This window comes from Prionailurus viverrinus, chromosome X, assembly GCF_022837055.1.
Source record: "Prionailurus viverrinus isolate Anna chromosome X, UM_Priviv_1.0, whole genome shotgun sequence".
In the NCBI taxonomy this organism is placed as follows: Eukaryota; Metazoa; Chordata; class Mammalia; order Carnivora; family Felidae; genus Prionailurus; species Prionailurus viverrinus.
The window spans coordinates 14526492-14541058 of NC_062579.1; the positions used below are offsets into that span (position 1 = coordinate 14526492).

General features: G+C 32.3%; 1 protein-coding gene across 4 annotated transcripts in view; it reads left to right on the forward strand.

The window, feature by feature from the left end:
• The window catches only part of CNKSR2 (connector enhancer of kinase suppressor of Ras 2), a 293610-nt gene that overhangs the window by 174880 nt on the left and 104163 nt on the right, over positions 1 to 14567 (forward strand). For all 4 annotated transcript variants that reach the window (XM_047845020.1, XM_047845018.1, XM_047845021.1 and 1 more), the window contains 2 exons: positions 4862 to 4995; positions 9646 to 9857. In XM_047845020.1, the coding sequence (XP_047700976.1) occupies positions 4862 to 4995; positions 9646 to 9857 (346 nt within the window). The remainder of the gene's footprint in view (positions 1 to 4861; positions 4996 to 9645; positions 9858 to 14567) is intronic.

Sequence of the window (14567 nt, forward strand, 5' to 3'; positions counted from 1 at the left end):
CAGGGAAAAGTATGCCCCAAATTTTCCAAATTATATCTAGCATTTTTTATATGGTCAAGAAACATGTATGCATTGTCTTGCCTCCCAAAATCCAGCATACATTTTCTCTGGAGTGTTTAGATGATTAAGAACAGAGTTGCTAACATAAACAATATTCTGGTACTTATGTTGGTAATTATAATAAAAATGTGTTTGAACTGAGTAAGGACTTGTGTGAATGTTCTGTGCTAGAATAATGGGGTATTGTGATCCCTCTGAGTCTGTGCTTATTCCCAAGAGTGAATAAAATAAATGGCCAGGTTTTATACTTGATGTAATCATGCATATTTCAATGGGTCTGTTCCCCCCGAAAGGCAAAGCAAGCTCTTTGTGATCTTTGCAGTAGTGAATTTTAGACGTAACCACATAATGTGTAACACACTGTTTTAATCTTTAATGCTGGGGCTGTCTTTATGTCACTGGTATCATTCAAGACTTTCTATAGCTCTATGAAAGCCAGGTCACTTACCAGACAGAAGGACAAGTAAATTAAGATAAGCTTGCCACAAGTTGTTAAAATGAAAAATGTTTCAAGTAAAACCTCAATGTAAAATGTAGTTTAAGTATGGAAGTTCTTTTCTCATAATCTTTAAGACCGTAGGGGTTTCAGAGGTATACCTTCCAGATGTGCTCACGTGTTAGAATTGGGGACACAAGGGAAAGACCTGAGCCATCAGAGGATTTAAAATGAGATCTCAGTGATCCCTTACAAAGGCTGAAAACTTTATTTTACATTAATCACAATCTTTCATATGCTTTTTAAACTGGATGAGTAGGGTATTATTACTAAAGTCATCACACATGATTCAGAGGAAGATTTGTGCCGTACCATATTGTAGGATACAATTTGAAAGTATTTTATGTAGTTCAAACTGACAATATGAAAAAATGTACGTATGTCTTACCTAGTAGATTTCTAGTAGTAGTCCTGTTGATGTAGCAAGTTATCAGTAATTGACTTAAGTTTATCAATGTATATTTAAAGAGATGTATATGATCATTTTATTTAGAACCTGGATATTTTAAGAGATGCATGCCTGTGCCCCCACTTATCTATCAGAGCTGTTTTAGCAGAGTAATGACATACATGCAAATGCCTCTTCCCTTATGGAGCCTCACTGGATCTGTGAAAGGAGAGCTTTAGGTCAGTAGGACCATTTATATATGAAAACTAAATATTTTGGCAAGACTCTTCCAGGAAATAAACCTGTTTGCATAGAATCCAAAATGGATCCATATCATACTTGATTACATACTGTAGTCGACCAAGTTATACAGAAGCTTCATGCTTACTTGAGTAACAAGATGCAGCCTTAAAATAACCTTGTATTTAAATGATGATAATTCTTAATTCTCTTTCCATATTTTGCCAATATAGACAAAGTAGCAAAGTAGCAAAATGGTAAGATAAAAAATATTACCCTTTATTTCTACTTTTTGCCTTAAATTGGAAATTCTTCCTAGTGCAGTGGTAACTGCTCTTTTACAATGTTATGAACAATTATTGAAAGGAAATTTTGTCAAGATGGGAGAAGCTATCTTTCTGCATTTTCATGCCAACATATTTGGATATTTTTCCTGAAACTAAGAAATATGTATATTAAAATTTGAATTGGATGCCGAGAGAAGTCCTTTTTTGATCTGAGGGAAGCTGTATTTGTCACTTTTTGGGTATTTCCACACACTTAAATTGTTATTGGTGGTGGTTGTAATTTTAATGCCACTTGTTACAACTAGGAATTTCTTGCTGGTGATTTCAGCTAATAGCATCATTTATTCTGCGCTTGATTTAGTCAAATTTTGCCTATCTTTCTAATGCTCTTTAATGCCTTTTTTTAATTCTTTTAATCATTTAATTTTGTATTCTTTCAGTTCTTGTTCAAAGGTAGAAAAATTTTTAAGAGATTATAATTTTAAATTATCACAAAGACGTCCTCTTCCGTTAAGTAGCTATTGCCATTTTCCCATGAAGTTTCTATTTTACCATACTTTATTTTCTCACTGCTTAATGTGTATTTTTTAAAATAAGATTCTCAAAAACAATGTTTACTTTTTTAGTGTGGATTAGCTTGACAGAAGTAACACAATGAATAGACAAAAATATGCCAAATATATTTAATCTTTACTGTGTGTTTCATTTGGTACAAAACATTCTGATTATCCAGATGATATCTGCATGATAAACCATTTGAAATGTTTTCTATGATTTATCAGTTAATACAATAACTAGCCAATTGAATTGAACAATAGGATTAACTAATTTCCATTTTCTTTGAAAGAATAAGTTGTGTTTTTTTAACCAATTCAATTTATTGAACCAGCTGGCACAATCAAACCTGTTATCCATTTAAACTTATTTAAGAGTCTTTCTTCTGTGTATTTGCTAATTTAGCTAATCATGCTAACTGATGATATTAATAGCAACTCTTTCCTGAAAATAGAAACCTAGAGAAAATAGCAATTTGAAGGAAGCTGACAAGGCTAATATTTAAGTTTACTGGAAGGGGAAAGGCACAAGTACCCTAAATAATCCTGGTAATAATTTGGATAGAATCCTAGTAGTAGTCTAGGCAAAATAAAATATTCTGTTCATATTTACCTCACACTTCACGGCTATTTAAAATATACTTGTAACCACTATTGTTTCTCCTTTGTTCCTTCCATTTTTCCTTTCTTCCTCTTTGTTTAGGGAAGGCAGAGATAGGTACTAACCAAGAAAGATTATCTTTAGTTCTATTGATGGTAAAATAAAAGGAGAGAGAGGTCTTCAGAATAGAAATAGTGACCCTAAAACAAAAGAAAAAGAATAAAAATTTGTTAGATTATTTTTAATTGTTTGTGTTTTTAGAACTTGTTTTTAATTTCACTTGCAGTATTAGAATATTTTAAAATAAAAGATACTAGAGCATTTAAAAAGCATACTGAATATACGTTTTTCTCTCACAGTACATCTGTTAGACAGTTTTGGAAAGTAATGCACTGAATAATGGGGTTTTCTTTATATTTCTATAATAATGAAACTTAGACTTTTTTTATGTCATCTGTATTTAATACCAAGATGTCCTGATGAAAAGCAATTATAGTCATATCACAGTGACTATATATATAGTGTGTCTAAAGACTTATCTAAAGAACCTATCATTAATTCAAAGATCTATTGTAGAGGTATCACTAGAAACAATACAATTCTTCATTTCCTCAGGCTTCATGGTGTTCATCCATACAAATGATTCTTGGTTGCCTATATAATCTAATAATTTCCCACTGCCAAGATTTTTGTTTCTAAAAGACACATATAATTTAAGTGGACAGTATTTCAAAATCAGCATAGTTAAACATAAGTCTACTGCATACTTTCATAATATTTCAAAATTCCTAAACATGTAAAATATCTGACTTTTTTTTACATCATAGAAGATAGAATATTGTAGAGTCCCCAGATAAGTTATCAATTTTTTTCCCTTCTCTCTCTCTTTAATTTCTATTTCACATAGATTAAAACTTAACCATTTTGGCAGGATGTGTGATTTCAACCTGTTAAGGTGAGCTGTGTAATAAGGAAGGTCAAAAACTGTGAACTGAATCATAAACTGTGTAGCCTTCCCCAGTGGCCTACATTGTACATTGTATTTATGCTTGGTTTTTTGAACATTTTGCTTATCTGTACAAAAGCATTGTCACAATATTAAATAGTTGTAATATGCCATTTTGTCCAGCAATACATGTTAAAGTAATAGAACTGCGGGTCTATATAGATTTGCTAAAAGTGTTTTCATATTGGCTAAAATGGCAACATCTTGTCATGTGAAGATACAGTTCATTTTGTGATCATTACGTTTGTGTTTGCAATTGCACCAAAATTCTTATTTTTATTGTTATTGTATACATAGCTAATCAGTAAGATCTGTAAGATAAACATGAAAATTTGTGAATTTTAGTCTCACTTTAGAATAATTTTTTGATCCACAAGATCATTTTCAAATGCTGTGAAGCTTAGAATTGGGAGTGGTCTTAAGTTAATGCATCCTGATGTATCACTTTATTCAGTATACATGCTATCTTAATTTTTAAAAGTATTTAATACTTAAGCAGGCATGAAAATGGAATCTATAGATCTGTATCTAAACATTATTTAAACAGTGACAAATGTGTGTACCTCTGAAGGATGAAACGATTGTGTTCCACTAGTCACCATACTTCTGAAGATGTACCATAAATGACCTTGAGAGGACAGTTCATTGTGTTTATATTTAAAAAAACAAAATACAAAAAAAGAAAGTATTTTCTTGTATTGGCCTTTCATCCTCCATTTTTGTAACCTTTTCTGAGAATGTGTGACATTCTGCTAACTAAAGAGCATGGTGTATCTTTTTGGGAAAAAAATGAAATATCTTTCTTGTATATCAGTCAGGATGTGAGTGAGCTAATTCTTTTGAAAGTTCCTCTTTATTATCTTTCTTTCAAAGGTGGGATTCCAACAAAGCAAATTTGATTTAAATAAGTTTCTGACTATAAAACAAATCTTACCATTATGAAACACTGCATGGTGCTTTTACCTTATAAATAGCTTTTACGTTGTTATGCCGTAGAATAAGGTGAGTTGAGAACTAAGCGAAGCCTCTAAAATAATAAATTACTTGTTTTTGGACATTAAGAGGAATATCGATGTGCTAAATAACGTGCTTCTTGATTTCAGCCAAGTTCAGAAACTTTGCAGAAATAGATAATTTTAAAATGATAACTATATGTCGTTGTTGTTGTTGTTGTTGTTGTTTTGTGTGTTGTTTGTGTGTGTATGTATTTTCTTTTTCATTTTAACCAGCCTCTTATACCTAGAAGTCCCACAAGCAGCGTTGCCACGCCTTCCAGCACCATCAGTACACCAACTAAAAGAGACAGTTCTGCTCTCCAGGATCTCTACATCCCCCCTCCTCCTGCAGAACCATATATTCCCAGGTACAGTACCAACTATCATGTTGCTGTGAGCAACTTCTATCCAGAGACTAACCTAACCGTATGTAAACTGTGAAGTAAATTCTCAGGGAACACCTTGAATATTTTCTTAGATAGGAATTCTGAACACATTCTGGAAAATTGTTGCATTGTAGAGAATGCGTTTTGGTTAATAATAATAATAACAATAACTAATCTGTATTAAACACTATGCATTAAATATCTCATAAACATGTCATATGATAGAAAACAATAGGAAAGTAATGTTAAATAACAATTAGGATTATTTTAATAAGGAAGGAATAAGCGAGGGTCTTTAGCTAAGAAGCCCCAGGAAATCTCAAGTTACTTTGAAGCATTTCATACATTTTTTTTTCTAAAAGAGAAAGTTACAGATAACTTTTATGCCCTCTTAAATGTATGCAGTGAGGGAACTTTTGGTGGGGGGAGATAGATGATGAGAAGGGAGAATATTGTTTCCCCTAATACTTATGTATCTACAGTTTCTACCTGATCAGTTCATTAATGTTTCTGTCAGGAAGTAGAGACAATTTGCAAGAGAATGAGTTGCCTTTAAAGTCTGTTTTCTAGATTTCTTGAGGCTATATCTCCATTTCATTTCCAGATTTCTATTTGAAATTCCTGGCGGGTGTGAAAGAATACAACTTTGTGCCATAATGCATTCTCTCCAAAAGCATTCTGATACCCAGCCTCATGGAATACAAAAATTATGGAAAGGGGCCCACACTAAATGGGGATAATTAGTACCAATCACAAAGAATTTGGTTCCATTTTTAAATTAGTTGTGCATTCATTCAAAAACAGTAGATTAAGGTCTCTTATTTTCAAGCCACACTTAATATTAAATTTCTTCAGTATATAAAAGAACTGAAATCTCTTGTGTTAATTTTCATCATTCTTTAGGGCACCTAATGTTTCATTCTCTAAGATATGATGGCACTGACATTTTATGATTTAAATGCTACATGACATGGTGTGTCTGCAAATACTATATAGTCTGGTAATAAAACTGTAGTCCATTTTATAAACATTTTAGTTTTTAATTTTTAGAATTAAATGTAGCTGTGGGAACATGGTTTATGAGAAGATTTAACTTACTGAGCTGTCATTTCACAAATCTTTCAAGTATATAATTTATAGTCCTATGTTAAATTTATAATCAGATGTACAGATTCATTTGATATCCTAGTCAAACGCAAGTTGCATTTTAATTCTATTAAGATGGTGTCAGACTTTCTGAATATTCCTGCATGAGGAGCAATAAAAATATGTGTTTTGAATAGTGACTTTTTTGGTTTGTTTTCATTTTAATTGGAAAAATTTTTAATTTCAGTGCAAATGATTATTTAAGAGACCTTATTCCAAGGGCTACATGTACAGATAAACATCAGAAAATTATTTTTATCAAATCTCTGCAGTTTTTTCATGCTTTTTCCTTTTCTTTTGAGTAGGGAGGAACTTATGATAAAGAAAATATTTCCTAGACGTAAAATATTTAAAATACGCTTCAGAAGACAAGAATAAAGTAGTTGGGTTCTGTCCTCTCAGTGTGGTGGCCTTATGATTACGGCAATGTATTGAGACCAATGAAAAGTTTGAACATGCTATTTAAAAATGCTATTTAAAAATACTTAAAAATATAAGAAGTTCAAGTATCAACATGGTGGTATTTGTTTTATCAGTATTGCTTCATACTTTTCAGGAAAATTCATAATTAGAGGTGTTATCTCACTTTAATTGATTCTTAGTCTAGTGTATAATTTAATGGAATATTCTAACTATATTTTGAGTCAAATTATTAGTTATCCGAGTTACACAATAGTTTGATATAGCACAATCAGAACAATGCATGCATCAGAGTCCCTTTTTACACCAGCCTGTATAAATTATCTGCATTTTCTGGTTTGACTTGAAGTTATGGCCATAAAACTGTTGCAGTTGTCATTCTTTCCATAGATACAGCCCCAGAACTTTTGTCCCATTTTCTCATTTTGATGTTTAATGTGGTTCACCTAATGTAACTCATCTGAACATTTGTTTCTTCATATAGTAAAAAATTTTGTTTATGTAGGATAGGCATTTTAGTGTTAATTTAATTGTAAATAATAAAAGCTTTCTCATCTTAAAACCAAAAAATACATAAAAATGTCAGGGCTAGCTGTCAAGTTACATAGAATTTTTTTCATGTAATTACCATTCTTTAAACACATTTATTCCAGAAGAAGTACCTTTTTCTCTGAAAGACACTCATGTATGTAGAGTGAGTGAAAATTCATCAGTTTTTTATTATATGTCTTGTGACTATATGCAGTTTCATTTTCATAGTATATACTGCATTACATACTTAACCAAATTTCTTTTTCTATGATAAAAATCAAGAATTTGTAGGTCTTTGCACAACTCTGAAGTTTAAGCACTAATTTCTCTCATTAATTTTACTCTGAGCCATTAAATGTAAAGAAAGTCCACTAAAGCAGTGTTCTGACTTTTCATCCATTTCCTTAAATCCTTTTCAGAGTAAAAGTGTAGATTTATTACATACATAACATTAAGAAAAGTTTTCCTTCAATCTGTACAGCAGAACGAATTAATACATTGAGTTATTCAGGGACTCACGATGTAAGTACATACATACAAGCACACATACAGAGGTACACATGCAAATGGGCACATACTTTATATACGCAATGCATGTATTACTTCATTCTACTGCAAAAATTGTTTTTGGTGCATACATTTCTTAACTCAGCTTTATTTGTATTCGTTTCATATATACATGCTTTAATAAATCTTCCTTGTTGGTATGAGTCCCTCCTTTCATATCATTACAGAGTAAATAATACCAGCCCTTCCAATTTTCTGCCACAGGAATATCCATATAAATAGAGCATGGTGAGTTAACTAGGGCTGAATCACCTTCTGATCTTAGCTGCATTAACATTCACGTAACAGGCCTGATAGAAATGTCTGCCCATTTATAGATAGGCAAAACCTTAATCCAGTGCCACGAGTTCCTTAGGGCTATTTTCAAGCTAATTGCAGTGTCAGTAAAATTCTATCTGCATTTTTTTAATATGCTTTCTTCATGTTGCCTAAGACCTAGCTATCCAGTTACAACTTTGCAATAAGCAATACTTTTATTTTTAAAAGTAGAAGAGTGAATTAGCAATGTAAATGACAATCGCAACTTCAGATGAGTTAAATACATGGGACAGCTTGCTGATTCAGTTAGTCTTGACAATAATATTATTCTACTTTTGATATATTTCAAATACTGGGAATGTAGTTCTCATTTGGAGAGACCTAATCTAGACATTCCCATATACCTACAGAAGTGTACTGTACCATAGTATGAAAGTATGGAAGTATAGTGTTCTTGTTGAAACATAACTCATCTTTTTGAATTGACATTAGATTTATAAGCTCATCACCATTTTATAAGACATAGTGTAAATTAAAATTTTGTTCTTTTTATCTTTCTTGTTATAATTTACTTTATTCTATTGATTTAAGATTTAAGTCTTGGTACTTAACATAAAATTAATTTTTTTTAGCATTCATGGCACTGTTCAGTGTAGAACTGGAAACAATTAAGAAGTGGTAGGAAATAAAATTAATGACCTTCAAGAGAAGAAAATATTGCATTTACATTCATAGCTGTGTTCTAGAAGACAGGCTTTTCTAACAAAGAGTTCATAGCTAGTCAGTGAAACATCATAAAATAAACAGGGTTCAATTTAGCCCATCCTAATGGAGTATTTCTACCAAAATACCACTCATAAGGGGCCCAATTGCCTGGACTGTGTAATACTATATGTCAGTAACAGTTTTAGGGATCCCATAAATTATTGTATTTTTCTATTTTAGAATACTACAGAAAAAAAATCACCTTGCCATCATCTTAAATTCCATATTTTATCAGGTTTCTCTACTCTCTTTTCACAAGAAATGTTGCTGATGTGTAATGAAATTTTGATCTATCCATTTAGAATTAGTTCTGTGAATTTATATTTTTACTATTAAATGAGATGCATAGAGTTTAAATACTCTAAGTAATTCTTTTCAGTAAGGTTTATTTTAAATTAATAACAAGCTGTTTGAAATTCTTACAGTATCAGTTTATATCATGTTAATTTGGTTCTTAAGGCTGCAAATATTGTTACAGAGGTGGTAGTTCTTAAACACATCTTTGTTTTTAAGCAGTGCTAATGTTACTATGAATCAATTAGTTACAGTGGCAGAAGAAAGCTATGTTGTTAGCAATGTTTACCTTATACCTACTGTCTTGAGCCCTAAAAGTAATTTATGTGCCAAGATGATTTTCTTTATATGACATAGTACAGTGAAAATGGACGAGAGCACGAGTTAGAAGATCCATGGCCCATGTCTAGCATTGTCCTTTATTAGCTGTGTGACCTTTAGGCAAGTCATTTAACCTCTCTGACCCTCAGCATTTATTTTCTTGCAATATAGCAATAATTAAAAACTGCCCTAGAAGCCTCAAAGAAAGTTTGAAAAGATTAGAGGACACATTGTATGGAAAGGATATGACTACTCTTTTAGAACCTCTCTGCCATTTTACCACCCTAACACTTCCCTACATTCTTCTCCTTTACATTTCCCTATTTTTAGGGATGAAAAAGGAAACCTTCCTTGTGAAGACCTCAGAGGACATATGGTTGGCAAGCCGGTGCATAAGGGATCTGAATCACCAAATTCATTTCTGGATCAGGAATATCGAAAGAGGTTTAATATTGTTGAGGAAGATACTGTCTTGTATTGCTATGAATATGAAAAAGGAAGATCCAGTAGTCAAGGAAGACGAGAAAGCACCCCGACTTATGGTAAGAGTTCTTTTCTTACACTGACATAAGAACATATGTCTCATATGAGAACTTCTACTTCTTTTCATAGACTTTTGGGTTATGAAAATTACTTGATTTACTTGATAGCTTTTGAATCTTTATAATTGATCTGTGCCTGTCATGTGCTTCTAATGGAATTACATTGATGTGCTTCTAATGTGCTTCTAATGCAACAATACGAAGCATGACATTAAACAGTATTCTAAAATTTCCAAAGATAGGTAAGAGCAATAAGTAGCATTTTAGCTCTTTAATGATTTATGGAAACCCTTTTGAATCACATGTAATTTTTATCATGTCAGATTTTGCCAAATTGGAATCATTCAAGGATTAATTTTTTTCGATGAATGCTTCCTACTAACATTACTTATATAATAGCTTGCTATGTGTTCTGCACCTGTGACCACTACTATATTAAAAAGGGGTCACACACTGTCCAGGGCCTGGCCCTTCAGGAGGTGTTTTTGGAATGTGTTGTGTACTCTCTGTTGTGACTCTGGTTGCTTTAGCTCCCTACTTGCAGTGGTGGTTGGGACCTTCCAGGAGGTGTGCTCTGACTTGTTCATTGAAGTAACCCTGGAAAAAATTTTAACATGACTTATATAAAATAAACTCCTTATTCCTCAGGGATTAAAAACTCTTTAGATATATATTCTGGGGAAAATCTCACCTCAATTTTTGTTTTTTCTAAGAAGTTAGAAAATTTGAATGAAGTGGATTCTAACTAGGAAGTACACACCATATTTAAATCAGAGATGGCCTTACAGTTACAACATACCTAGCATTTTTCACCTTTGACTTCTGTTTTCCCATGCATGACCAAGAAAGCAACCTGGTCACACATGCTTTCACTTGATACATTGTATCTGAAAGATTTGCAGATAAGGCTGCCTAAAGTTAAAATAGTAAAGCTATGATCCTATTCCAAGAAAGAATGGACTTATTTGGAACTCTGTGCTCCTCATTTTCTAGTTTTCAAACTAATCATTTTTAGTGAGGAGCATAGAGAAGGGGAAATATAGGATCCTTGATGATTAATACAGATGAATAATGGGAGCTGAGCAGAAGGAAGGTTGTTTTAACTTTTTTTTCCACTGGCCCTCCTTACTTGCCCAGCATGGCCATATGCCTCCCTCCTGTGGTCCCAAATGATTAATCATCATGTACCTTACTACACATGCCTTATTTCCTTACAGCTCTTTGGTAATAATTATATATGACAAATTTTACTCAAAATGGTCCTAAAAAATAGGAACCATACTTACTTTACTTTGTGTTATTCTCTGTACATGTGCTTTTTTATCATAATAATAAATAATGATATTTTTTAGCATAGCTCCTCAATTATACCACTCTGGTGGCAATTATTTTGAACTGTCATAATTTGAAGGTATTTGCACCGTTGCTTTCCTCCCCTATTATACTATAAACGTCTGCAGTAGAGAGCACTGTAGAGGCCTGACATCTTTGTTATCCCTACCCCTGCTTTATAACATAAGATCTTTATTTTTATTCATTCATTCCACAAATACTTATTGACTGCCTGTTATTGGATAAGCAGTAATGTATATCAAATCTTTTTTTCTGTCTTAGAATTCTCTGGCTATTTTCTGCTTATTTTGAAGTATGATTAGAATTTTAAAGGGGAAATTATAGTCACCAGATGAAGCTGATTACTGATAGCTTTATAAAAAATTGGTTACTTGGTTCTTACTTGAATGGATATGAATTGTTAGTCTCTTCAGGCTACAGTTTAAACCACCTAGTGTCATCATGTTCACAAATCCTCTCTCTCCCAATAAAATAAAATACTGTTTAAATTTTAGAAAATTTAGATATCTTACAGATATTTGATATATTTTTATAAACAACTTAGGAGAAAAGAAATGTATATATGCCCAAAAGATTGATACAAAGTAAAAAAAAAAGTCTTTTACTTTTGATCCAGAATTTTTTTTAACTTTTCAACATGAAATATAATCTGAACCTTCAGTGGAGATTCTTACAGATATATTTCAGTGAAGATCTTCTAGCACAGCCTGTAGGTTGCTCCAGATCACTAGCGGTTTAATGTATTAAAACATTTTTAAAATCAGATTGTAAATAATAAATTCTACCTGTCACAGACATGAATTTGTGTCCTTAATTTTTCCAAAGATTAATTTTTTTCTTAACTCATTCAGCTAATATTTGTTGTGTACATAAAGTCATCCAGTCACTGGGGATTCAAAGGTGAATAAAACATAAATTTTCCCTGGAAGGCATTCATAACCTAGAGAGAAGAAACAAATAAAGAGATGTGTTGGAATCACTTTAGGAAAGTAGGAAAATGTGAGCAAAGTAATACCTATAGCCCAGGAGCTGAAAAGTGACACGCTGTTTTAAATGATGAATAGTCATCCTCTATGGTTTCTAAATGTTAGTTATCCCCACCAAATACCTGGCAGCTTCTCAAACATAGGTCTGAGATCTGAGGGTTCATATAAATCTCTCAGCCCAGACCCTGATGTTTCCAGTACAAATTACTCCAAAACTTTATAAGCAATTATCAATAACTTCTTTATTTAACCTATAAGGTGGTCCCATTGCATACACTCCCGAGTGTGACAGTATTTCCTTAGATTTAAAAAGTAATGATAATAAAAATACATGATTCTGCTGAAGTACATTGCAAAAAAACATAGAGTACAAAAAAGTTCATATTTTATATTTTCTGGAAATGACCATAATTTCACGTGTTAGCACTTGTATGATACCTTAAAATGTAATGAATAAGTCCTTCAGGCTTACAGTGCTCAACTTAGTTCTTAGTCGCAAATACCCTTATCTTGAAGTATGTGAGCTTAGCCACCATTCTTTCCTATTAACTCCCCAGATTACCTGTTTATTCAAGGAGGTTTAGAGTTAACGTTGTGAGAGTATAGATAGGATTTTGAGAAGCAAAGAAGAAACATGATTCAGTTATTATTATGTGCTTGTGGTTAAATATGTATATACTTGTCATATTCTCTTAGTGCATTCATATTTTAAAGTTAGATATATAAGGGGCCCCTGGGTGGCTCAGGTTGGTTAAGTGTCTGACTCTTGATTTCCACTCAGGTCATGATCTCATATTTTCTGAAATTCGGGCTCCACCTTGGGCTCTGCTTGCTTGCTTGCTCTCTCTCACACACAAAGTAAATAAATAAACTTTAAAAAATAAGTAATAAAGTTAGATACATAAGAAAAAAATATTTAGGGAAACTCTGTTTTTAGACAGTGACAAAGAAAAGATGTAAAGAAAAATGCCTGAAAATATCCTAATTGTGGGCTTTAAAAGACATTTTTAATGAAGGTTCTCATTTTATATTGTAGACCTACTAGTTGTTGCTAAGAGTGAGTTTAAAAAAAGAACAATTATTTGCTCTAAGCTATCAGACAAGTATAATATGGATAGACAGTGGATGGCCCTTCTGGAAATAAGTAAATAATATTTATAAATGCCAGGCACTGTTCTAGACATTTAAAAGGCATTGACCCATTTAATCCTTACAATAACCCAGTGAGGTAGTTGCTAACAGAATCCTTATTTTACTGATGGGTTAAGTAACTTACCTAACTAGTAAGTGGTAGAGCCTGTTATATGTACCCTTGGATATTTGTGGACTCTGTTAGTGATACTAGCTAACTAAATGTGATGAAAGTAATTTGCTAAATTATAGAGAAATAATTTTCACAAATTGTATTATTCCTTCCAAATCCAAGCATTTGACTTCAGGCAAGCAAAAGTAGGTCTGATTTTGTATGTGCTGTTTATGCTTGTATATGCTGTTTAATATTTAGTGGCACTAAAGTAAACATGTTTTTACAAAGACATGGCCCTGACAGACCTTAGGAAAAGGTAGCTAAATTGAGGGGTAAAATTAGTAACAATGTATTATGTCCTTTTTAAATCAGGGAAAATAAAATAGGTTTTACTTTGCTAAAAAGATAGATGAGAATAATTTCTGGAAACATGGAGACAGTAGGGGAAGCAGCCTAGATAAGTGGTTACTAGCCTTGGCTGTATCATCAGCCCTACTTGGTAATGCTGTCTTTTATCTAATTACTCTAGTGTGAGCTTGGGGATGTTGGTCTCAATTTTCTCCTTGGTTAAATGAAGATGATAATACCTGCCTCATAGACTTTTTGTGAGAATTTAATGACAGTGCATTGTAAGTTGCCTAGAAAGTGCCTAGCATGTGCTAGGTATTTATTTTCATTGTTGTCACTGTTGCATAGAAGCTTTAATATGGTGAAGAGAATAGATGTTAAGTATTCTCACCCCACACGAAAAAAAAAAGAGTAACTATGTGAAGTGATAGATGTGTTAAAATAGCTTGATTATGGTAATCATTTCAAAATTCTATGTATATCAAATCATCATGTTGTATACCTTAAATATATACTATTTTTATTTGTCAATTATACCTCAATAAAGGTGGAGAAAAAAAAACAAAATAACTTAAAGATCCCAACAAGTAAATAATAATATCAGACATTTGAAATTATTTGAAGAATAAGATGGGGTGAATAAACAGTTCAATTTTAAAAAGAAACTTTAATGAGAAAATTAAAAGAAGGGAAAAGAGGACAGCATTAAATCACTTTAACTGTTTTGTCTCATCTGCTCATGCTTCAAAGGCAAAGGTTCAAATTTGGTGAGATCAT